Below are 24,520 nucleotides of genomic sequence, written 5' to 3' on the forward strand. Positions count from 1 at the left end.
GGTCTAGCAAACATGAGGTCACAAACATCTTCATCTACACTTATAAATGATGGACAAAAGACTGATACGAACAGAGAGCACAGACTGAGGAGGGGATGAGTAGAGACATAAACAAGGAAGGAAAAGAAGAGCAGCGAATATTTGGACAGGTGAAGAGCAAGAAAACGCAAAAACCAGCAGTAACACCAACCAGATGAAGACGTTCCATACTCCCAGGGATCTACCAATGTGTTTCATCCTCTTGAATGAATGTTAATGCATCAGGTCATCATCCGATGATGATTGTTGGATTTGAGGAGTAGCGTGAAGCTTGGTTCTGCAGGTATTCCAGACCTCTACCCCAATAAGGTTTGTGGACAGAGCAGTGCACCTTGCATGTAATCCTGGACTGGAGAGTCTTTAGGGCTGGCTTTATGTGGTCATATCTGCAGAGGCTTAGGAACAGTATTGCTGTGTGGCTCTGTAGCCTGCAAATTAGTTTCTTCAGGAGGCCAGTATCGACAATGCTGCAGTAGGCCAGGCCTACCATAACAAGGCCTCTTCATAGCTCTGCCCACTTGAAATTTAGAGAAGTGAAAAGATTCTTCAAAATACATGGTGCTTGAAACTGATCCCTTTGGACACTTTGCTGGCAAAAAAAGGGTTTGCGTCAAACATTGACTGCAGGTTCATCGCTTTGTCGATCCTGGGGTCAGCTGAAGGGCAGTGAGACAGACTGAGTTACTCCCATTTAAGGGATCTCAGTTTTCGCTTATGTCATACACAGGAAGTTATCCTTCATCCAATGGAGCAAATTGACCAATCAAAAGAGCTCTGGATCAGAGTCGAAAGGCACATAAAAAAAAGTAACTGAAGTCATCGCCCAAGGGTGATGCTTATATGCAGCTCTGTTCTGTCACGTGGGAGCACTGCTAGAATATCATTCCAGCCTGGGAATATTCTACGGTGAGGAATCTCCAGGTAGAAGTAGACATTAAAAACAAATGCATTTTGCATCATAATACATTTTGTATCATGTTTGTAAAAGATCTGAGAATAGGACTGGCTATGAATGCCAGTGAAAACAATTAAATACATAGCTGCATGTTTTAGTTTGATGATTCCTGAAAATTTAGTATGCCTCGAAAAGAAATTCATCAATTTTTCTTGCACTGAAACCGCAGAGACAAAACCAAATTCTCTCCCTAACGTCATACTCCCTTTACTGAAGTGGTTGAAATAGTATCAGTACTATCTGAATGTATCTTACTTTTTTTTTTTTTTTTTTAACTATCACAGTGCATCGAGATTATACTTCTTTATTTAGCTTGCTCACAGCATGCGGGCAAATCGAGTGTGCAAACTATCATTTCACAAAGCTACTTTTTGTAGGGCTGGACATGTGTAAAACGCACACAGGACAGTCCTTTTGCTATTCTAATCTTACTTTTTTGCAGAACGTGTCTGTCAGGTGACCATCTGGGGAACAAAACCTGCTCATGTCGTCAAAACAAGGAGACCGCACAAGGGTCGTCCTGTGCCAGGTGACTAGCTAGAAAAAGTGCTCACAGCATCAAAAAGAGAGAAGATTTCTGGAATGTAGATCTCAGGGAGGTGGGTACATGTTAAAAATAAGGAGTTGAATGGATAAATGCTAATGGAAAAGATTTTAAAAAGACTAGCCACAGGTGAGCCCTGTGCCTGGTGACCAGATGAAAAAAATACCAGAGCTTACTCATAGTCACATTTTCAAATACAATGCACATGAAGCACAAAGGCCCTGTGCCACTTGGCTGGCTGAAAAAACATGTTTGACATCATAGAAAGAGAGAGAGAAGTGGGAGCATTTGGGTTCTGTGCTATCTGACTCACAGGAAAAGATCAACACTTCCTGGGATGGTGTGGGTTGTGGGAAAACAGATATGTGTTTACCGGCCCACACATTTAGGTAAAATTCAGATTTCGGAGAGAAATATTTTCAGACTGCCTCTACAAACTCCGGCACAAACCAGTAGCATAATGCAGTAGTCCCCTGATGTGACCCAGGAATTATCTAGAGCAGCATGTCTCCGCTCTTGATGGCCTCCGGTCTGGATTTTTGGCACCATAAAGATCCAACTGCAGAAATAGAAATTCTTCAGCTTTGACTTGCTGCAGTAATGCTCAACCTGCTTCTACAGCGAAGGCAATGGATACCTCCTGTATGAAATAGGTTATTGTCTTCTTTGCTGCAGGAGAACTGCGCATTTGTGGGTATGGTGAAAGCGCAATCATTCTGCAATGCCTTTCTAGATACAGAGGAGTAAAATATTTCACAGAGGCAGTCCTTGAGAAGATCTTTGTGCAGTGAATGGGTTTAAGAGCAAATGATGGTGGTACTTAAAGGATTAATGGCAGCTTCAGAAGGATAGATGCACACAAGGAGAAATTATCTCCCATAACAATAGGTGTAGGAACATAGGATTCAGAATTTCTAACCCTCCAGGGTTGCGTCCGCACCACTACTTTTGAGCGGACTTCTTAATCCAGTGCACACCACAAAGCCTCTAACAGGCATACATAGTAATGATTCAGGGATTCTTAGCTCGCATCTTGTTGTGTCAAGACGTGCCAAGTCTCAAGGGTTACTGCACTATAGAGAATTGCGTCCGGTTTCTTTGAAATGCAAGCTAGGATCAGAACACCACACTTCAACACACCTGCGTTCTCGAACTTCCACAGAAAAAGGGCAACATTCATGTAGAAAGACTTGTAATGCCTGGCACAACAAGACCTAAAGTTGTGCAGTAATGTCGGAATGTCAATCACACTGACTCATTTCAAAATAAGATTCTTTGTGCCAATATTTAACCTTTTGGTCTCACAGCACCAAATCACACAGTTTAGTGCAACATCACATGAACAATTTTCCCAACATTCCCACATTTTAACGAGTTCCTCTGTTGAAGAGAAAGTTAAGAGGGACAGAAATGTCCACTGGTTGATGTACAGTTATGTCCCCCTGCGTGCCCAGACTGCATAGCTGTGATCCGGATTCATTGATTTTTGGTCATGGTACTTACTAATCCTGAGTATGCGCGTTGACCTAGGTAGGCATGGTCTTTGAACATGATAGATTCTGGACATCGTCCTGAACCGAGAGGAGTACACCCTCATAGTGAGTGGTGCCTACGGTGCCTGCAACGTGTACATGAGTGGAGGAGAAGAGGTGGCACTTACTGGTCCATTAGTACACATTCAGCTGCTCATGATGAACGCAAATCCTGTGTGCTGTACGTATATGTGTGTGCTAGTATTAATACTGTCCCATGCACCCGATGCAGGTCAGTAGGTTCCATTTTGGAAGCCCACAGCCTGAGTACAAGATGGAGGACAGGTCGCTTTATCCACACAACATATGTTTATTGCTAGCATCTCCGATCTATATCCCTGCCGTACTCTCCTCATCTAAGCAAGTCTGAAATCAGAATAATGTGGAGAGTGCTGCAGAGTTTCACTTCTTATATTGTAGAGCTTCATAACAACCATCCCAAGCTTTTCATCCTCCCTGTCTGGGAGTGGGGAGGGGTTTTGTTTCTATACTACGATTTGATACATCTTGACTAGAGTCTTCTAACCAGACCTACTAAATCAGGAATTATATATAAACCTGAGCTACATAAGTACATCTGGATAGTGTGTAAGTGCACATCTATACAAAGACTCGAGCTACATTAAGCGCTGCGAGGCCTCCGGGTAGTTTGGCGCTATACAAATATAATTTTTAATTTCATTAATACATTTTAATAGTGAACAAGTCGGTGGTCTTCAAACTTTAATGCCGAAATCCCCGTTTAACATTTTTTTTAAAGCGCACCTCCCCACCAAATTTTTCACAATTATTCTCCTAAATTATCAATATTTAAATATGTCTAAACCATTACAGGGGCACGTCACCTCATGGCAAAGGACGAAATTACCCTCAGCTAACTGGATGCCCCTGGAACTTACCAGTGTGCTAAGTGGAAAATGTGGTTGTCATCATTTATGTTTTAGGGAATATATGGGTAAACAATTCTATAATGGCTGTAACTTATAAGCAAGTCCTTTTTCATTGTAAGGCTTGTTTTGTGTGTAGAGGTAATGAGACTGATAAATGCTCATCTTTTCCATGAGCAGAGCACACTTCTCTTACCTCTCCTCCCACCCCCTCACTGCTCACGTCTGCAAGCCTTGATATCCCAAAAAGGAACAGGAAAGGAAACTAGAATAGATTTGGTTTCTCCAGACAACAGTGGTGACACATGCAGCAGCTCCATCCACCACACCTTTCCCAATCTTTGTTAAGGGTCATGGATTGGTATACCAGCTGCACTGTGCCATTAAGTCATCATCCTGAATTCCGATACGCTGCTTCGACTTAGATAGATTTAAAACAATCAAGTAGAATTTCCACATCTAATCAATCGAAGTACACTAGCTCAGGCAAAACAATAATATTGTGAAGTAGTAATTTCAGGAGCTATGGGGCAGCAGATTCACCTATTTCTATGGATGTTGGTCTTTGGGAAGAGTTTTTGTTCAGAAACATCCAACTTTGCATTAGAGCTGGGCAATACCTTTGCGAGCAGCAGACTACTGCTCAGCACACCTCTGCTAAAGATCTGCATAATGGAGAAAGCCCAATGGAACAAAGAGAACCACTGAGAGAGTCCCTGGATCCAAGTGTCAGCTTCTTCATAAAAGAGTGCGACTAGTGTAGGAAGAGTTCTGTTAAGATAATACTTTGCATGCTATGCAGCAGAATCATGCAAGTAGGTTCCAATGTAGCAAAACAAATCGGTAGCAACCAGGCAGGCTAGCCGGTTTTCAAGTTCCAAACTTCGAATGCTGTGGAAATAGCATGCTGCTCATCTAGACTCTTGGGCACTCCTAGGACAACATCATTGAAATATTTCTTTACAGCGGTAAATGGACATATTTACCTTCTATGCCACATACATAAGATCACCCGGAGAACCCGCTTCCCAATATCAGTGGAAATACAGACAGGCCTTTTTTCTGGAAGTTTGAATTGGGCAGATCTAGTGATACCTCTTGAGCCCCTTTTCATCATATTTTAGCCCTGCAGTTGTTTACTGAAGGTGTGGTTATTTTATTGCAAAAACAATTACTCAAGTACATGATAATGGTATGGTAGATCCCTTTGCATTTTTATTTATTTTGTAATTTGATATAGAGTGAATCTGGTCAGGGGGCAATAAAGCACTCTACACGAACAACAGAATGTTCCGCATTTTTTCCAGGCCTGGGGAGATTACGCGATTTGCCCAGTCACAAGATGTTGAGTAAAATCTGGATTCAAACCTGGTTCCCCACATTCCAAAGATGACTGCACTAACCAAAAGGCCAACAAATCCTCCTTTTAGAGTAGGACTAGATCTCTCCTGAAGAAGAGCTTTGTAGTTGGGCAGATAGGAAAAGAAAAGGTTACTCCTGGAAGCAATTAACAACTTATGTTGGTGTGAGTTCTATTCTGGCAAACAGGCATGCCTTTATCATTCCATCCTCTGACTGAAGAGGGAGGTTACTAATCGCAATGACCTTCAACAAATGAATGAAGGAACATACATCTAGTCATGTGGCCTTGAGCGAGTTTGGTCTTCATAAAACGATTTTTACTAGTCAATAGTATTTGCACAGGTATTAAAGGGAGGGAGGAATATAATTAGATAAGAAAATGGTGCAGTTCTGGGGAAGACAATTATCCTGCTTGCTGCATGTGACTTGGGTATTTTTACTTTCAGCAGACACCCAGTCAAAAATAAAGATGGGCAACGATACCTTGTAGTACTTGTCATCCTTCCCAAGGTGGTGGAACCCACTCTGGAAGATCCCTGGGAGTCCTACTGGTACACCTTTGTCATCTCCAAAGTAGGAAATAGATAATCATTTGAGGGGTTTTCTCACTGCTGCTGTAGGGTGTGTAATGCCAGCTTGCATTACAATGCAGGCAGAGATAAGGATTATCAAGTGTAAGAACACCACATGTTAAGCATCTCTTTCATAAATAGGAGCATCTGGTAAGGATGTAGATGGGATTCCTGTCCAAGTTAATATGAAAGTCACAGCGAAACATCATCCAAGCTGTTTTTCCTAAACTTTGTTGGTCAACCATGTATTCGAATAGAGGTAAAACTTTAGTTGCAGAAGGAAGAAGTCATAATCAGTCAACACACAAGCATACATTCAAGAAGTGGACTACACACTGAAGGGTAAGTGCAAAATTGAATAGGATAATGGCTAAGAACAAAGTGAAAATGTAGATACTTATATTTGGTTCCTTCTTATTCTTATGTAGCTTTCCTGAGATTCCTTATTTGAAAATCTTACTATATGCCACAGTCACCAAATGTTTTTTAAAGATGCGTCGATCCTCCCGACTATGTCTCATGGATTTACGAGGCATCACATGAAGTGAGATGGTGGACCGATAAAGTGTGCAAGAGAAGCTGATGACATTGGCTCTGCCAACTGATCCATTAGGATAAAAATACCAAGGATGGAATATGGCTGAGCCAGAAAAGGCTCAGTGATGAACTTGAAACATAACAAAAAACTCATACCAATTAGCATACTCCATTGAGGGGATGTGAGAGGGCAACAAAAAATCTATGGTAAGCTAAGTAGTGATCAGAAAGAAAAATAGTAAAGGTAGTTAACCCGCCTGGTGGATGACACTTCTCACAAATTTCTTATATTTGTATTTGTATTTTTGATTTGTAGAGCGCCTTATCACCCAGGGGTCTCTAAGCGCTTAGCGGCGAGTGGACACAAAGTTGTTGAGGGAACAGGCTAGATGGTACCCCATGCCTCCTGGAATAGCACGGTTTTTAGCTTTTTTCTGAAGGGCAAGAGATTTGATTCTTTGCGCAGGTTCTCAGGCAATTGATTCCATGCTTTGGGAATTGTGTAGGAGAACGTACGTCCTCCTAAAGAGGACAGTTTGAACCGTGGGCAGATCAATAGTGCGGCCTCTGCTGATCGTAAGTTCATGAGCCACTAACAAAGCAGTCTCTAACTGGAGGTGGGGCAGAGAGTTTGTTGTTAATTAAACTTGTTCCAGTAAGCTCCGGAGGATATGCCCTGGCAAACTGAGATCCTGCCGAGACTTCGAAGTTCAAACAGTAGTATTTTGTGAAAGACTGCAGTGATGCCCAGGCAGGAGCCTGACAAATCACTAGAACATCTCAGACGAAAGCAGATGGTGCAACATCCTGCTAGTTGTTAGGTAGTCAGGAAGTTCTAGGAATACAGAGTTCAAACTTTTTAGTACTCATTGTCCACTACAGAAACAGAGTAAACTGGCCAAACATAAGGCTGACTCATGTATATGATGTATAAAGATGCCAAGTAATACAATCAATCAATCATATAATTTTAAAAGCGCACTACTCACCCGTGAGGGTCTCAAGGCGCTGGGGTGGGGAATGCTGCTACTGCTCGAAAAGCCACGTCTTGAGGAGTTTTCTGAAGGTCAGCAGGTCTTGGGTCTGCCGTAGGTGGATGGGGAGGGTGTTCCATGTCTTGGCGGCGAGGTGGGAGTACGATCTGCTGCCGGAGGTCGCTCTTCGGAAGCGGGGGACTGTGGAGAGGGCGAGGTCGGCGGAGCGGAGCTGGAGGGTGGGGGTGTAGAAGCCGAGTCGTCTGTTGAGGTACGTTGGTCCGGTGTTGTGGAGTGCCTTGTGTGCGTGTGTGAGGAGCTTGAAGATTATCCTCTTGTTGAATGGGAGCCAGTGCAGGTCTCTCAGGTGGGGTGTGATGTGGCTGCGGCGAGGGATGTAGAGGATCGGGCGTGCAGAGGCGTTCTGGATGCGTTGGAGCCGTCTCAGGAGTTTGGCCGAGGCTCATGCGTAGAGCGCGTTTCCGTAGTCCAACCTGCTGCTGACAAGGGCCTGGGTGACCGTTCTTCTCGTTTCAGTGGGGATCCACTTGTAGATGCTGTGGAGCATGCAGAGGGTGTTGAAGCAGGAGGAGGAGACAGCGTTGACCTGTTTTGTCATGGATAGGGTGGAGTCGAGGAGGACCCCTAGGTTGCGTGCGTGGTCGGTGAGTGTTTGAGCGGTTTCCAGTGCGGTCATTCACCAGGAGTCGTCCCAGGCCGAAGGGGTGGATCCGAGGATGAGGACCTCCATCTTGTCAGAGTTCAGCTTCAGTCGGCTGTTCCTCATCCATTTAGTGATGGCCTTCATTCCTTTGTGAAGGTTGGTTTTGGCGGTGTGGGGGTCCTTGGTGAGGGAGAGGATCAGCTGGGTGTCATCAGCGTAGGAGATGATGGTGAGGTCGTGCCGACGGGCGACGTGGGAGAGCGGTGCCATGCAGATGTTAAACATAGTTGGGCTGAGGGATGAGCCCTGGGGTACGCCGCAGATGATCTTGGTGGCTTCGGAGTGGAAGGGGGAGGGGGGAAGGCGGACGCTCTGTGTTCTGCCAGAGAGGAAGGAGGTGGTCCAGTCCAGGGCCTTCTCTTGGATCCCGGTGTTGTGGAGGTGTGTTCGTAGTGTGTGGTGGCAGACCGTGTCGAAGGCGGCTGACAGATCCAGGAGGATGAGGGCTGCCGTTTCTCCGTAGTCCAGCGGGGACTTGATGTCATCAGTGGCGGCTGTAAGAGAGTAGGGTCTGCAATCCTATGATCACCCAGATTTTTTACTTTTGTTTCACTGGTTTACGACTTTCTCTGGCTGTGGGCCTGCCAATCAGACCCACAGCCTGGCTGTTCTCTTTCTAAATTACGAGATGTACCCTAGGTGCATTTACCAATTGGTACTGGGCCACCTTATCAGACCCTGTAACTCAGGGCATGGGTGTACCCAGGGCCGCCAGGGGCTGCAGCATGTATTATGCCACCCCTGGCTGGCCTCCTAAATTTGACACAACTGGCTGCATGACAGCTGGGGCGAAGTCGTGTAATCACCCTTTGCTTTAGGTATAGTAGTTCTATATCTAACCATACAATGGACACCCGAGTTCCTATCAGTCACTCCTATGGCAGGCCTTAACAATCCTGAAGGCAGAGTGCGTGGGCTCGTGTGAACTGTGTTCTGGCCTGAGCCGAGCCCGGTTGCAGCTTGCGGAATCCAGACCCAATGGCTGTTCCATGATAACGCGTACCACATCGGTAACTTCGGTGTCGCGTTATCAAGACATGTCGAGTAAGGTGTCATACGAATCGGGATGCTGCCCTCTCACCAACCCTGGCGACGAGGTTAGCCTTCCGCCCTTCTAGAGGGACACGACATGTACGTAACTGTGAACCCCGGTTAAAGTTAACTAAAGCCTCAGCTCCACAAAATGGATGCTGCCACCACAGACACGAGTCTGACCTCCTGCCGCTGGGAGTCCTTCCAGCGAGGAGCGCTTGGACAAAGGGTTTCCTGTCGAGGGCGGTGTTCGCACCGTCCCAGACAGGGTTTGTGTATTCTGGGTAGGTAGGGCTTTTGAGAGAAGGTGACTGCGGAGTGGCACCCCGGTGCTCACTACGCATCTGCCGGTTAGAACCAGTTCCAGGGGCGACAGCCCTGGCCTGGGGAAAGTCCGTCAGGGGAGAGGGGTGTAACTACCCCCCTTCCTGGTCCCACCCTTAGGGCAGGACCTAGTCATGTACCCACCCCTTTCTTTAGGATAAAGGCCGGAGCGGGGACCCTTCCAAATTAGATCATCTTTGAATCAAGAACTACTTTCTACGAAAGGACACTCAAGACTCTTCTCAAGATTTCTCCCTTGTGACTAAGGAGTAGTCACCCTGCATCAGCAGGCACCATCTAAGAACTCTGCGGTTTGCTGTAAGTCCTTCCTCAAGGAATCCGACGGCCCAGCTCGACGAGAACCGGCTTCCCTGGCACCTCTGACCTCTACCCACGTCATCAGCTCAGCTGTGATCTGTGGGTGCGACGAGACCTCGAGGGACCGGCCATCATCAGAACCTGCACGCTCTTAAAAACCAGCACGACCATCGAGGTAACTCTCTGGTGAGTGCTCTGGGGTCCGAGAAGCCCCGACCCTGAGCCGCTCTAGCACCGAAGTGCAGTCTCCCAGCATCTCCACGATCTGCGTGGGGCCCTTCCGCTCGCTGCTCAGCACGTTGTCTGGTCACTAGCCGCTGGCTTGTGCCCTTCTGTGACGACATCCGAGAATCATCACTGCTGGTCTGGTTGCTCCAGACTGGCCCTTGCTTCTATCTTTGCGAGAAGCACCCCGGACCCTCCTGGTCCCCTCAAGACGCCATCTTAGGCCTACCACGTGGCCCTGAGATCTGCCAAGGCTTGTTGCCCCATCCTGGGCCCAGCGACGCCGACAGCATCATCCTTCGTGGGACAGCTCGCACCTCCACCGTGGTCGCCGACAACGCCTCCTGGTCCGTGAGACTGCAGAGCCTAGCGTCGCCCACTCACCTGGTCGAGGTGACGGCCAACCGGTACCTTCCTGGTACCCTCTGACTACTGGCTAGTAGTACGAACTTGGTCCCCTCTGCTTTCAGGTTTCATCACTCTCCGATCCAGGCTTGGATCTCTACGAACTATTCAGCACTGGTCGCCGGCCAGCAACTCCTTTTCTTCCGGCTCCTGGCTCGTCAGCGAAGACCCCGACGCCTGTAAGACTTGTGCAGCCGCAGCCCTCGTGGCTAGGTAACTCGGCATTTCGGTGCCTGCATAGCCTCTTTACTCTAGGGTCCCGAGTCCCTCGCTTCCGACTTGCCTTATCGGGTCCGCCCGAGACCTTAACCTTTCCGTGTCCTCGGACACTTGTTTTAAACTGTGCACTTGAAGTATTTGCTAAAGAGATTTGGTTTGTGCTTAGTACCCTGTCCTCATAAAGAGTACAGGGCTGTTGTGATTCTTAATAAATATACTGTTTATTTTCATAACACTTGTGTGGTGTCCTTTCACTGGGTGTTCAAGGGGTACATGTGTGGTAAACAGCTGGCTTAACGCGCCCTCTCGAGTCTTTAGCCTTAGACTGCTCGTATCCACGCTACTAGGATAGCTGGTCTATAGGTTGACTTACAACCAAACACCATAAGGGTCGTTGGAACGATACATAGCGGTCGCTAGAATAGCGAACGCTGCATATCGGGCCAACTTCTCACATTGGTGAGCAGCGGTTGGGATTTGAGCTTGCTGTTGTTTTACCACACGTATCCTAAGAATATCTTGTTGAAAGATCGCACAAGTACTGTTAGTACATATAACTAAAAGCTTAGAATACTCTGAGTTCTACTGAACCAGCTGTTGTAGCTCCTCAAGGCTTAGCACACCTTGGCTACAACTCTTAGCAAGGGAACAGTAGGTAAACACATAGTGTAGGTAGGTGCATCACTTACACCACACTAGAAACAGTATGTCGGACAAAGGAGGAAACTCTGGGTCTCCCCTTGTGTCAGTTGACCCTCCACAGGTCATCCCTTCAGGATATACTGTGCTGAGCTTCAAGGAGTTGAGACGGCTGTGTCACTCCAGGAAGATTCAGCAGGGGTCTAACCCCACAACGTCCTTTCTGATTGGTCTCTTGGAGACTTATGATGCCAGAAGAGCGGAGAAACTTCGTAGCTCTTCTAATCCAGAAGGAGACATGCCTCCCCTCGAGGGAACCCGAGACGATCCTGACCTCATCCACCTCGCAACTGAGAACGAAGATGGGGAGGAAGATGAGGATGAGGATCTCTCTGGGGATGAGGCAGACAAGGGACAGGTAGAGGTCGTCAGACTAACACGGTCCAACTTAAGCAAACATGACGGTGGTACTGGGGGACTCCCGGCGCTACTGTCAGGTCCGCTTAACATTGGGAATGGACGAGCCAGATCTCTGTCAAGAGGCTCTGGCAGATCCCTTCAAACCAATGGCTCTCACAACTCTTCTCAAAGAGGGATGACGTCCCCTCAGAGGAGAGTGTACGAAGCTAAGGAAAGGGCAGCTAATCTGAGGATCGAAAGGGAAGAACTTACCCTGGCCAAAGAGAGGCTTGCCTTTGCTAGAGAGCAACAGTTAAGTGGGGCAATCCCCACTGGTGGCAGCAATGTACCTAGTAATAGGGAAAAGAGTTTCGATACGAAACACCTTGGGAAGATAGTGCCCCCCTTTAAACAAGGGGACAACATCCACAAATGGATTACTGCTTTGGAGAGGGCCTGCACTGTGCAGGGTGTTCCCCAGAGTCAGTGGGCAGCTATCTTGTGGCTCTCCTTTGAAGGAAAAGGAAGAGACAAGCTCCTCACCACAAGGGTGGAGGACGCTAACAATTACCAAATCTTGAAAAATACACTTGTTGAAGGGTTCGGCCTAACCACTGAGCAGTACAGGGTGCTGTTCAGGGATACCCAGAAGACGCAGGCTCAAGATTGGTCTGATTTTGTCGATTGTGCCACTAAGGCTTTTGAGGGCTGGTTGCTGGGCAGTAAGGTTACTGATTACAAAGGATTGTATAATTTGATGATGAGAGAACAAATTTTAAACAATTGTCAGAACCAGTTGTTGCATCAGCATCTTGTCGACTCGGATCTGACCTCTCCCCAAGAATTGGGAAAGAAGGCAGACAGATGGGTTCGTACGAGAGTTAAACAGAACCAGGGCCAGAATCAAGGTGGTCAGAAGAAAGCAGACCAGAAGGGTAAAGATTCTAAGGGGGAACAAAATGACCAGAAGTCTTCGACAGGTCCCCAACAACCCAAAGAGGGTGGGGGTCAGGCTCCCCAAAAGAAGAAAGAAGGCCAATCCAAAAGGTGGTGCCAGTACTGTAAAAGTAAATCTCACTGGTTTAGTGAGTGCACCAAGAAAGGAGGAGGGCAGACTCCTGCCACTGCAGCCCCTAAGGCACCTGTGCCCCCTAGTACAGTCAGCAGTGGTAGTGCGCCTCCCAAGGGTTTAGTAGGGTTAACCCTGGGTTCTGAGGGGCGTGACAACTTAGTTGGCACACTCACTCAGGCTGTCCTTGTCAGTACAGGGGACGTGGACGTGTCCCCTGACGTAAGCCCCAATTCTTTGGGCAAATACCGACAGACGCCTTTCATAAATGGAAAGATGGCTCAGGCCTATAGGGACACTTGTGCCAGCGTCACCATGGTGACGCCTAACTTTGTGGACCCTGGACAGATCATGCCAGGTACAGAATTCCTGGTGACCAATGCAAGCAATGTCACTACCAATCACAGTATGGCAATTGTAGCTTTCTCCTGGGGAGGGGTAACTGGCCAAAAGAAGGTTGTAGTTAGTCCAGACCTCCCAGTGGATTGTTTGTTGGGCAATGATTTGGAGTCATCACAATGGTCAGAAGTGGAGCACCGGACTCACATGGAGATGTTAGGCTTGCCAGCACATGTGTTCGCTGTGACTAGGTCACAGGTCAGGAAATGCCCCACTGAACAGGTGCTGGATCCTGGAACAACGGACCAGACACCTCCCAAGAAGAAGAGCGGTAGGGTTAAGGCTGCGCCTTCCCCCTTGCCCCAGGTCGAGGATCAAGTCTCAGAGGAGGCTGACCTACAGGAATTGAGGGAAACTGAGCCTAGGGAATTCGAACTTGATCAAGTTGAATTCTTGGGTTCAGGGGGACCCTCAAGGGAGGACCTGGGGAAGGACCAGTTAGACTGCCCTTCTCTTGAACCCCTCAGACAGCAGGCTGCTGCTGAGGCTGCTGGGAACGCCACAGGTACCCACAAGGTATACTGGGAAGATGGACTCCTGTACACTGAGTCAAGAGACCCCAAGCCTGGCATGACCAGGAGGCTGGTCGTACCCTTGTCTCAGCGTGGTTTCCTACTTACCTTGGCCCACGAGATTCCCTTAGCAGGTCACTTGGGCCAGACGAAAACGTGGGACAGACTCGTCTCACACTTTCACTGGCCTCACATGAACGAAGATACCAAGGAGTTTTGCCGCTCCTGTGTCACTTGCCAAGCCAGTGGTAAGTCAGGTGGCACGACAAAGGCCCTCCTTATACCAATGCCTGTGGTGGGGGTGCCCTTTGAACGGGTGGGGATCGACATCGTCGGTCCCATGGAACCACCTACAGCATCAGGGCACAAGTTTATACTGGTGGTAGTGGATCATGCCACCAGGTATCCTGAAGCTATTCCCCTTAGGACCACTACAGCACCTGTTGTGGCAAGAGCCCTAGTTGGAGTATTCTCCAGAGTGGGCTTCCCTAAGGAGGTCGTCTCCGACAGAGGTGCAAACTTTATGTCGAGCTACTTAACTGCTATGTGGAAGGAATGTGGTGTCAACTACAAGTTCACTACACCCTATCACCCACAATGCAATGGGCTTGTTGAGAGATTCAACAGGACCCTGAAAGGGATGATTCATGGACTACAGGAAAAGCTTCGGCGTAGATGGGACGTCCTGATCCCCTGCCTCTTGTTCGCCTACAGAGAAGTCCCACAGAAGGGGGTTGGCTACAGCCCTTTTGAACTTCTGTACGGGCATCCTGTAAGAGGACCCCTGTGTTTGGTGAAGGAAGGATGGGAGAGACCTCTCAAAAAGCCTGCAGCCAACATAGTGGACTATGTGCTTGGCCTCCGCTCGCGGATGGCCGAATACATGGAAAAGGCATCGGAAAACCTTAAGGCCAGCCAAGAACTCCAAAAAGCTTGGCATGACCAAAAGGCTGTCTTGACTGTTTACCAGCCCGGACAGAAGGTGTGGGTGTTGGAGCCAGTGGCCCCAGCAGCACTCAAGGACAAATGGTCCGGGCCCTACACCATCCTGGAGAAAAAGGGAGAGGTCACCTACCTGGTCGACCTGGGAACTCCCCGGAGCCCCCACAGGGTGCTTCATGTCAACAGGCTAAAAGCATATGTCGACAGGAAGGACATGAGTTTGCTCATGGCCCTAGATGAGGGACAGGAAGAAGAGAGTGACCCTCTCCCCGACCTGCTCACTCAGAATCCTGACGATGGCTCGGTAGATGGTGTTGTCTTTTGTGGCAGCCTCTCCGAACATCAACAGAGCGACTGTAAACAGGTTCTTCAGTCGTTCAGACATATGTTTTCTCTAACACCCAGTCAGACCGATTGGTGCACCCATGAGGTTGACACTGGTGACAGCTTGCCCGTCAAGAGTAAAATCTACAGGCAGCCTGATCACGTTAGAGACTGCATCAAGAGTGAAGTGCAGAAAATGTTGGAGCTGGGAGTCATTGAACCCTCGGATAGCCCTTGGGCTAGTCCCGTAGTTCTAGTGCCGAAACCTCACACCCAGGGCGGTAAAAGAGAGATGAGGTTTTGCGTAGACTACAGGGGTCTCAATGCAGTCACTAAGACTGACGCCCATCCAATACCAAGGGCAGACGAGCTTATCGATAGATTGGCTTCGGCCAACTACTTAAGCACGTTTGACCTGACAGCTGGGTATTGGCAAATCAGGTTAGCTGAGGACGCCAAGCCTAAAACCGCGTTTTCAACCCCTGGTGGGCATTATCAGTTCGTGGTGATGCCCTTTGGTCTGAAAAATGCACCTGCCACCTTCCAACGGTTGGTGAATCAAGTCCTTACTGGGCTGGATGACTTCTGTGCGGCGTATCTTGACGATATCGCTGTCTTTAGCTCCACCTGGGAGGATCACCTGGTCCACCTGCGGAAGACGTTAGAGGCGCTGCAAGCAGCAGGTCTCACTATCAAGGCCACCAAGTGCCAGATAGGGCAGACACAGGTTGTATATCTGGGCCACCTTGTAGGTGGAGGCCAGGTTCAGCCACTGGAGAGCAAGATACAGTCAATCAGGGACTGGGCTCCTCCAACCACCCAGACTCAGGTTCGAGCTTTCTTGGGCCTGACTGGATACTACCGGAAGTTTGTCAGGAACTATGGTTCCATTGTGACACCATTAAACGAACTGACAAGTAAGAAAGTGCCAAAGAAGGTTCAGTGGACAGCGAGCTGTCAAAAAGCATTCGATGACCTAAAGCAGGCCATGTGCACGGCGCCTATCCTGAAGAGTCCAGACTACTCCAAACCATTCATTGTCCAAACAGATGCTTCTGAGTTGGGTGTGGGAGCTGTTCTATCTCAACTGAATTTCGATGGTCAAGACCAGCCCATTGCTTTTATAAGCAGAAGGCTGACCCCTAGAGAGAAGAATTGGTCAGCTATTGAGAGGGAGGCCTTTGCTGTGGTTTGGGCCCTGAAGAAGCTGAGGCCATACTTGTTTGGCACTCACTTCAAGATTCAGACCGACCATAAGCCCCTCTTGTGGCTAAATCAGATGAAGGGTGAAAACCCCAAACTGCTTAGGTGGTCCATTTCCCTACAGGGGATGGACTTTACAGTGGAACATAGACCTGGTACTGATCATGGCAATGCCGATGGGCTCTCCAGATATTTCCACTTAGAACAAGAAGACTCACCTGGTCAAGGTTAGCTTATTGTTCCGACGTTTGGGGGGGGTCATGTAGGAGAGTAGGGTCTGCAATCCTATGATCACCCAGATTTTTTGCTTTTGTTTCACTGGTTTACGACTTTCTCTGGCTGTGGGCCTGCCAATCAGACCCACAGCCTGGCTGTTCTCTTTCTAAATTACGAGATGTACCCTAGGTGCATTTACCAATTGGTACTGGGCCACCTTATCAGACCCTGTAACTCAGGGCATGGGTGTACCCAGGGCCGCCAGGGGCTGCAGCATGTATTATGCCACCCCTGGCTGGCCTCCTAAATTTGACACAACTGGCTGCATGACAGCTGGGGCGAAGTCGTGTAATCACCCTTTGCTTTAGGTATAGTAGTTCTATATCTAACCATACAATGGACACCCGAGTTCCTATCAGTCACTCCTATGGCAGGCCTTAACAATCCTGAAGGCAGAGTGCGTGGGCTCGTGTGAACTGTGTTCTGGCCTGAGCCGAGCCCGGTTGCAGCTTGCGGAATCCAGACCCAATGGCTGTTCCATGATAACGCGTACCACATCGGTAACTTCGGTGTCGCGTTATCAAGACATGTCGAGTAAGGTGTCATACGAATCGGGATGCTGCCCTCTCACCAACCCTGGCGACGAGGTTAGCCTTCCGCCCTTCTAGAGGGACACGACATGTACGTAACTGTGAACCCCGGTTAAAGTTAACTAAAGCCTCAGCTCCACAAAATGGATGCTGCCACCACAGACACGAGTCTGACCTCCTGCCGCTGGGAGTCCTTCCAGCGAGGAGCGCTTGGACAAAGGGTTTCCTGTCGAGGGCGGTGTTCGCACCGTCCCAGACAGGGTTTGTGTATTCTGGGTAGGTAGGGCTTTTGAGAGAAGGTGACTGCGGAGTGGCACCCCGGTGCTCACTACGCATCTGCCGGTTAGAACCAGTTCCAGGGGCGACAGCCCTGGCCTGGGGAAAGTCCGTCAGGGGAGAGGGGTGTAACTACCCCCCTTCCTGGTCCCACCCTTAGGGCAGGACCTAGTCATGTACCCACCCCTTTCTTTAGGATAAAGGCCGGAGCGGGGACCCTTCCAAATTAGATCATCTTTGAATCAAGAACTACTTTCTACGAAAGGACACTCAAGACTCTTCTCAAGATTTCTCCCTTGTGACTAAGGAGTAGTCACCCTGCATCAGCAGGCACCATCTAAGAACTCTGCGGTTTGCTGTAAGTCCTTCCTCAAGGAATCCGACGGCCCAGCTCGACGAGAACCGGCTTCCCTGGCACCTCTGACCTCTACCCACGTCATCAGCTCAGCTGTGATCTGTGGGTGCGACGAGACCTCGAGGGACCGGCCATCATCAGAACCTGCACGCTCTTAAAAACCAGCACGACCATCGAGGTAACTCTCTGGTGAGTGCTCTGGGGTCCGAGAAGCCCCGACCCTGAGCCGCTCTAGCACCGAAGTGCAGTCTCCCAGCATCTCCACGATCTGCGTGGGGCCCTTCCGCTCGCTGCTCAGCACGTTGTCTGGTCACTAGCCGCTGGCTTGTGCCCTTCTGTGACGACATCCGAGAATCATCACTGCTGGTCTGGTTGCTCCAGACTGGCCCTTGCTTCTATCTTTGCGAGAAGCACCCCGGACCCTCCTGGTCCCCTCAAGACGCCATCTTAGGCCTACCACGTGGCCCTGAGATCTGCCAAGGCTTGTTGCCCCATCCTGGGCCCAGCGACGCCGACAGCATCATCCTTCGTGGGACAGCTCGCACCTCCACCGTGGTCGCCGACAACGCCTCCTGGTCCGTGAGACTGCAGAGCCTAGCGTCGCCCACTCACCTGGTCGAGGTGACGGCCAACCGGTACCTTCCTGGTACCCTCTGACTACTGGCTAGTAGTACGAACTTGGTCCCCTCTGCTTTCAGGTTTCATCACTCTCCGATCCAGGCTTGGATCTCTACGAACTATTCAGCACTGGTCGCCGGCCAGCAACTCCTTTTCTTCCGGCTCCTGGCTCGTCAGCGAAGACCCCGACGCCTGTAAGACTTGTGCAGCCGCAGCCCTCGTGGCTAGGTAACTCGGCATTTCGGTGCCTGCATAGCCTCTTTACTCTAGGGTCCCGAGTCCCTCGCTTCCGACTTGCCTTATCGGGTCCGCCCGAGACCTTAACCTTTCCGTGTCCTCGGACACTTGTTTTAAACTGTGCACTTGAAGTATTTGCTAAAGAGATTTGGTTTGTGCTTAGTACCCTGTCCTCATAAAGAGTACAGGGCTGTTGTGATTCTTAATAAATATACTGTTTATTTTCATAACACTTGTGTGGTGTCCTTTCACTGGGTGTTCAAGGGGTACATGTGTGGTAAACAGCTGGCTTAACGCGCCCTCTCGAGTCTTTAGCCTTAGACTGCTCGTATCCACGCTACTAGGATAGCTGGTCTATAGGTTGACTTACAACCAAACACCATAAGGGTCGTTGGAACGATACATAGCGGTCGCTAGAATAGCGAACGTTGCATATCGGGCCAACTTCTCACAGCGGCGACGAGGGGAGTCTCGGTGCTGTGGTTGCTGCGGACCCCGGACTGGGAAGGGTCCAGGATGTTGTTCTCCTCGAGGTAGCGGGTCAGTTGTTTGTTGACGGTCTTCTCGATGACCTTTGCCGGGAACGGGAGCAAGGAGATAGGCCGGAAGTTCTTGAGGTCCGCCTTGGGTTTCTTGAGGGAGGCGTTGATCTCGGCGTGCTTCCAGTTCTCCGGGAAGGTTGCTGTCTCGAAGGAGGTGTTGATGACTTTTCGGAGATGGGGTGCAATGGATGTGCTGGCTTTGTTGAAGATGTGGTGTGGGCATGGGTATGACGGAGATCCTGAGTGGATGTGTTCATGATCTTGATGGTGTTGTCGTCATAGATGTTGGTCCAGGAGAGCAGGCGGTTGGCGGTCGTGGGGGCGGAGGTCTCAGTAGTTGTCGGGCGGTCATGGCGTTGAAGCTGTCGTGGATGTCTGCAATCTTGCGGTGGAAGAAGGTGGCCAGCGAGTCATACAGGTCTTGCGAGGGTGGGACGTCGTTGGTGTTGGAGCTGGGGTTGGAGAGTTCCTTCACGATGTTGAAGAGCTCTTTGCTGTTGTGCGCGTTGTTGTCTAGGCTGCATTTAAAGGAGGCCCTTTTGGCGGATCTGATGAGGTGATGGTGTGTGCAGGTGGGGTTCTTGTGGGCTGCATGGCTGTCTGGTGTTCGTTCACGGAGCCAGATCTTCTCCAGCTTTCTGCAGGTTTGCTTGGAGGCCCGGAGGTCTTCAGTGAACCAGCTGGATTTCTTGTTGGTGTGACTGTTGGAGGGTTTCTTGATCGGGGCGAGGGTGTTGGCGCAGTCGTTGATTCACTGTCTGAGGTTGCGGGCAGCGGTGTCGGGGTCAGTGGGGTCGGCGGGTGGGCTCTGGGCGAGAGTGGTGGTTAGATGGTCTTCGGTAACTTTGCTCCAGCAGCGGCGGGGCATCTGTTGGGCGCGGTGGTGCATGGTGGGTTTCTTGAAGGTAAAAGTGGATGCAGCGATGGTAAGTCCAGCGGAGTTCGGTGGTGTGGTTAAAGGAGACTTGGGGGCTTGCGGAGAAGATGGGGGTCAAGCGTGTGACCGGCGGACCCCGGTCACACTCGTCACAAGTTGTCCGAGTCCGAGGTTGGCTGGGTTGTCGATCAGGGTGATGGAGTTGGTGTCGTTTTCGAGGTGGAAGTTCAGGTCCTTGAGGAGGATGTAGTCCGTGGAGAAGATGGAGTCGCTGAACTGTGGTCAGGATCCGGGGGGTCTGTAGATGAGGGTTTCTCTGAGGGTGGTGTTGGTGTGCATCTGGAAGTGCAGGTGTTCGGCGGTGCTGAGGGTGTCGCCGGTGTTGGTCGAGACTCTGAGAGTGTTCCTGTGGACGATGGTGATTCCTCCTCCTGCTCCGTTGGTGCGGTCCCTGCGGGTGAATTTGTAGCCCTCCGGGACAGATATGGCTATGTCGGGTGCAGAGGCCGAAGCGGGGTTCAGCCAGGTCTCCGTCAGGAAGGCGACATCTGGAGAGTAAGATAAGTGCTCATTCAAGAGCCTCTTATCAATCAAACAATCAGGATTTGTAAAGCGCATCTGCATCACCAATGAGGGTCTCAAGGTTCTTATATTATGGACTGGCAGAAATGCAGGCTCACATCAAATGCCTGCTCCCTATTCAAAAGGTACACATTCCAGTCCCCACCACAATAATATACTCTGCTTTCTATCAAACCAGTAATATAAAGTTCCGAACATCTTCCCCTCTTACAATAATTTAAAATAAACATATCCATTGTGAATAATAAATGTGAAACGTAAACAAAAAGAAACTATAAAAAAAAACACTTGATAAGATAAAAACTAAACTACTACATTTTATAACAAAGTCCTTGTATATCAGTATAGAAACCAGCTTAAAAACCAGATGATGTTCAAGTAAAGCTGCTCTCGATTAAGGTAGCCTGAGTTTTATGGAAAAACAACTCTCAGCTTTGCTAAACTAAGGCAGGTTAGAGACTATCCATTTGGATTAAGCTTTTTTTTATGTTTAGTACACTTTCAGCAGGTAAGAAAAAAAGTTTTTATTAATGTGTTCTGCTGCCAAACAGATCGAATCTGGATTTACAATGTTCACTGGTAAGAAGTTTAAATGATAGTTGGAGGGTTTGAGGTATTCAATAATTAGGTTATGACCTCAGTGCTAATGAGGTCAAAAATGGCACAAGTATTGCTAGGTTTAAGAGTAGGCATTCTATCCGAGGTCTAGGAAAGGAGGGGGGGATTTGATTTGGAGAGCCAAGGTAGTGAAGGAGGGCAGAAATTCATTGTACTGGTCAAGTGATGGACAAGGCAGAGTTCTGGCTAGAAGAGCGGTAATAGAGTCGATATAACGTAAAATGGATTTGGGAAAAGGCAAATACACTGTTTTAAAGAGTTGGAATCAACAATGAACGTAGGTAGGAAGGGGCATTTCACCTCAGAGTCCCTCTGCTCTTCTTAAAGCAGAAAAGTGTGGACTGGGTGTAAATGCAAGAATCTCCAATATCCCTCCTAAATTGAAAAATAGGAGAAATCACAAACTGAACTGGTGTAATACAGGTGAAGATATGCAACTCCTGCTTCCAGGAAAAGGTAAAGGTCTGCATTCCTTTCCCTAAGCAAGATACGCATGCTTTACTTCGAAGACTAGGTGAGCACATATGCCAGGGTTCAGTCAAGATATGCGTGCTATGGTTTAAGGAAGAGGCAAGGACATGCATGCCATTATTCCAGGAAGAAGTGAGGACATGCCTGCCTTGGGTCACTGAGGATGAAGGTATGCAAGTCTTCAATCAAGGAAGATGAGAGAATATGGGCTGTGTAACGACGACGAACAACCCACTCAAGGAAGCCAAAGGTTTGATAATGATGTTGATATTTGTAAGCAGGTAAAGCATCCAAGAAACATGCAACCTAGTCCTTTTCCAACCTATTATAATACCTTCAGCCAAACTCTCTCATTGTCACCATTGGACATTAGCTACCTAGAGGCCATTCAGCTCTCAATAGTTACTACAAACTCAATAGATGACAGATGCAACTGGACGGCAGCAGACAATCTCAGCACAGGAGGAGTGTAAAGAAGAGTGGACCACAATGTCAAGTGAGTGAATTAACTCCTCCAGTTGTTCAACATACAGACTCAAAAGAATGGGAAAATAAGTGGATCAATGAGTGACCCAACAGGTGACAGACCATTATGTTGAATATGAAGTATGCCAAGAAACTAACTGGATTGTACGCTCATTCAAAATGACCTGAATCACTCCAGGACAGGGTGACCCAAGCCAGTCACAGTGAGCCTGTGAATCAGAATAGTTTAGCTAACCAAAAACACAGCAGACAGTTCGAATAACAGGAGCCCCACACAGTCCTCTAATGGCACACTGCTTATCCAGAGTAGCCGTAAGGGAGATTCTTTACCATGTTTGGAACAAAAGCCAACTTGTGACCAGTCAGGCACATTGTGAGTGTCGAGCACACTGCTGGGCTATTTAGTCATGATTCTCAATAATCTTGGAGACTGCAATGAGCCTTCATTATTCCAGTTGGATGTTGACATCCTGATTTTATCCAGAGGAAGACCCTCTTAGTAAGTCTCTGAAACATGGCCTGAAGAAAAAGACAGATTTATAAATTTCACATACAGAAGAAGGGATGGTAGGGTCCAAAGCATGCTAAATGTCAATCAGGCGTGGCTCATTCCGGGACCCAGGTTTTAAACTAGAAGTACCCAGGATAACCTCCGGAACCATCTTAGCAGAAAGACATAAATATCTAACAAACCCTTACCCTGTCTGGAACCCTGGATCTGACTCCTTGAAGAACTTCATTTTGTATGGATTCAAACAAGCTTGCAAGCTTTTTCGAAAACAGAATATCGAAACCATCACAGAGACATTGAGAATACTATGGCCACTTCTAGTCAGATTTTACAGAGCATGATCTTGATCTGATTTTGTAAATGCTTGGCCTCAGAATGAAAGACACCATTTCCTTACTGCCTGTGTGGGCACCAATGTTCTGTATTTAGATCCATAGTGTACTTGTGAGGTCAAGAAAATCATTATTCAACCATGTACTGATCATAAAAGCACATACGATAAATATACAATTCACGATGAGTTATAAAAGAAAGCGACAGGAACAATAATTGGCACAAAAACAAATGTCTAAAAATCTAAAATCACAATAACAATGCTTACATTGCATAAGATTTCCTAACTTTCATTGCAGTTACAATATAACTAAGTGTTGCATGGCAGATTTCTGGGGCGGCCAAAGATTGTACGAGGTAAAGTGACTGTGCAAAAGAACTGGGTGCAAAAATGTAGATCTTATCGGACCATACAATGTGCAAAACAGCATAAAGTGTGCAGCGGACTGAGTTGAACTGGCGTCACATGGACACTTCATACCCACCGTCAACCCAACAGCCTGCCAAAGGGAAGGCAACTAAATGATGAATTAGACTTCGTCTTAGCCAGGTCAAATAAAATCTATGCTGGGGTGTGAATACCTACTATTAAAGGAGGAGACAGGTCTTCGAAAAGGAGGAGTATGGAGATCAATGACCTTGCTAAGGTGCTTGTACAGAAGCTGCAGTTGCGACAACATCTCCCAATCAACATGTGGGTGGGTTCACCTGCAGGGCCTCACCATCATAGCATAAACTTTTCATAAATGTAAAGAGGGCGAAAGGTTACATCTAAGTAGTCTACTTTGTACTTACAAGGTGAACTCCTCTTCCCATGAAAGATTTGTAGTGTTTTGTGCTACTGGCGTTGAAAACTTCTGCAAGGGGTTGTTCAGCTGCGCTACACAGACTGTACTAACGCTGCCTGTATGGAGGAAGCAAGAAGAAAAGAGACACAGTGAAATGGTACCAGCAAAACTACATCCCACTGTAGACTGTAACTGCAGTCAATTTGCATCCTTCATAAGAAGACTAGCTTGCCAAGAAACAGCTATGTCCCAGGAAAAAAACTAGACATTCTTAAGAAGTCGAAGAGTAACAATGATGTGCTCACCCAGCCCAAGTGGAATGTAGTGATACCACTAAATATAACTGGAGCTCTAAGAAAATACCTCGTTTGGCTCGAATTTCTAAAACTGATCAACACCTTTGTGGGCACTGTAGTGTCATATCATACAAAATACAACAGAATAAAATAACAAAATACAAAGTATATAACAGCACATCCAAAAGACAAATTGCACACTGACAATGTGCTACCTCCAAAAGTGATTTCAAGTTAGTAAGGTCATATTTTGAGAATTTTAACTAATCTAGGTGCTTAGCTTTGCACTCTGGGAGTTATAGTCTTTATTTTATAATAGAATAAACAGGAATACAACTCCAATAATACAAATCAAAATAGAAATCTGGTCTGGACGAGTACTCATGCAAGGACTTTGGTAACTTGACAGCTCTGTTCCAAGTATTTGGCAATCAACTGCACGCAGAACTTGTAAACTATTCCGAGGACCACAGGATTTATTTTGCCCGATACATCTTTCGTCTTTGTGACTCATGCTCTTGTAATAGAACCAGGTTGACCTGAGACTAGGGAATAATTAAATAAGCGTCAATATATATATATATTCTT

At 47.9% G+C, this 24,520-nt stretch overlaps 1 protein-coding gene across 1 annotated transcript in view; it reads right to left on the minus strand.

The window, feature by feature from the left end:
* The window catches only part of C2CD2 (C2 calcium dependent domain containing 2), a 417,550-nt gene that overhangs the window by 110,225 nt on the left and 282,805 nt on the right, over positions 1–24,520 (minus strand). Inside the window, exon 7 of the mRNA XM_086935444.1 lies at positions 23,644–23,752. Coding sequence (XP_086791570.1) covers positions 23,644–23,752 — 109 coding nt within the window. The remainder of the gene's footprint in view (positions 1–23,643; positions 23,753–24,520) is intronic.

The sequence above is a fragment of the Lissotriton vulgaris genome, chromosome 8 (genome assembly GCF_964263255.1).
Source record: "Lissotriton vulgaris chromosome 8, aLisVul1.2, whole genome shotgun sequence".
Lineage (NCBI taxonomy): Eukaryota > Metazoa > Chordata > Amphibia > Caudata > Salamandridae > Lissotriton > Lissotriton vulgaris.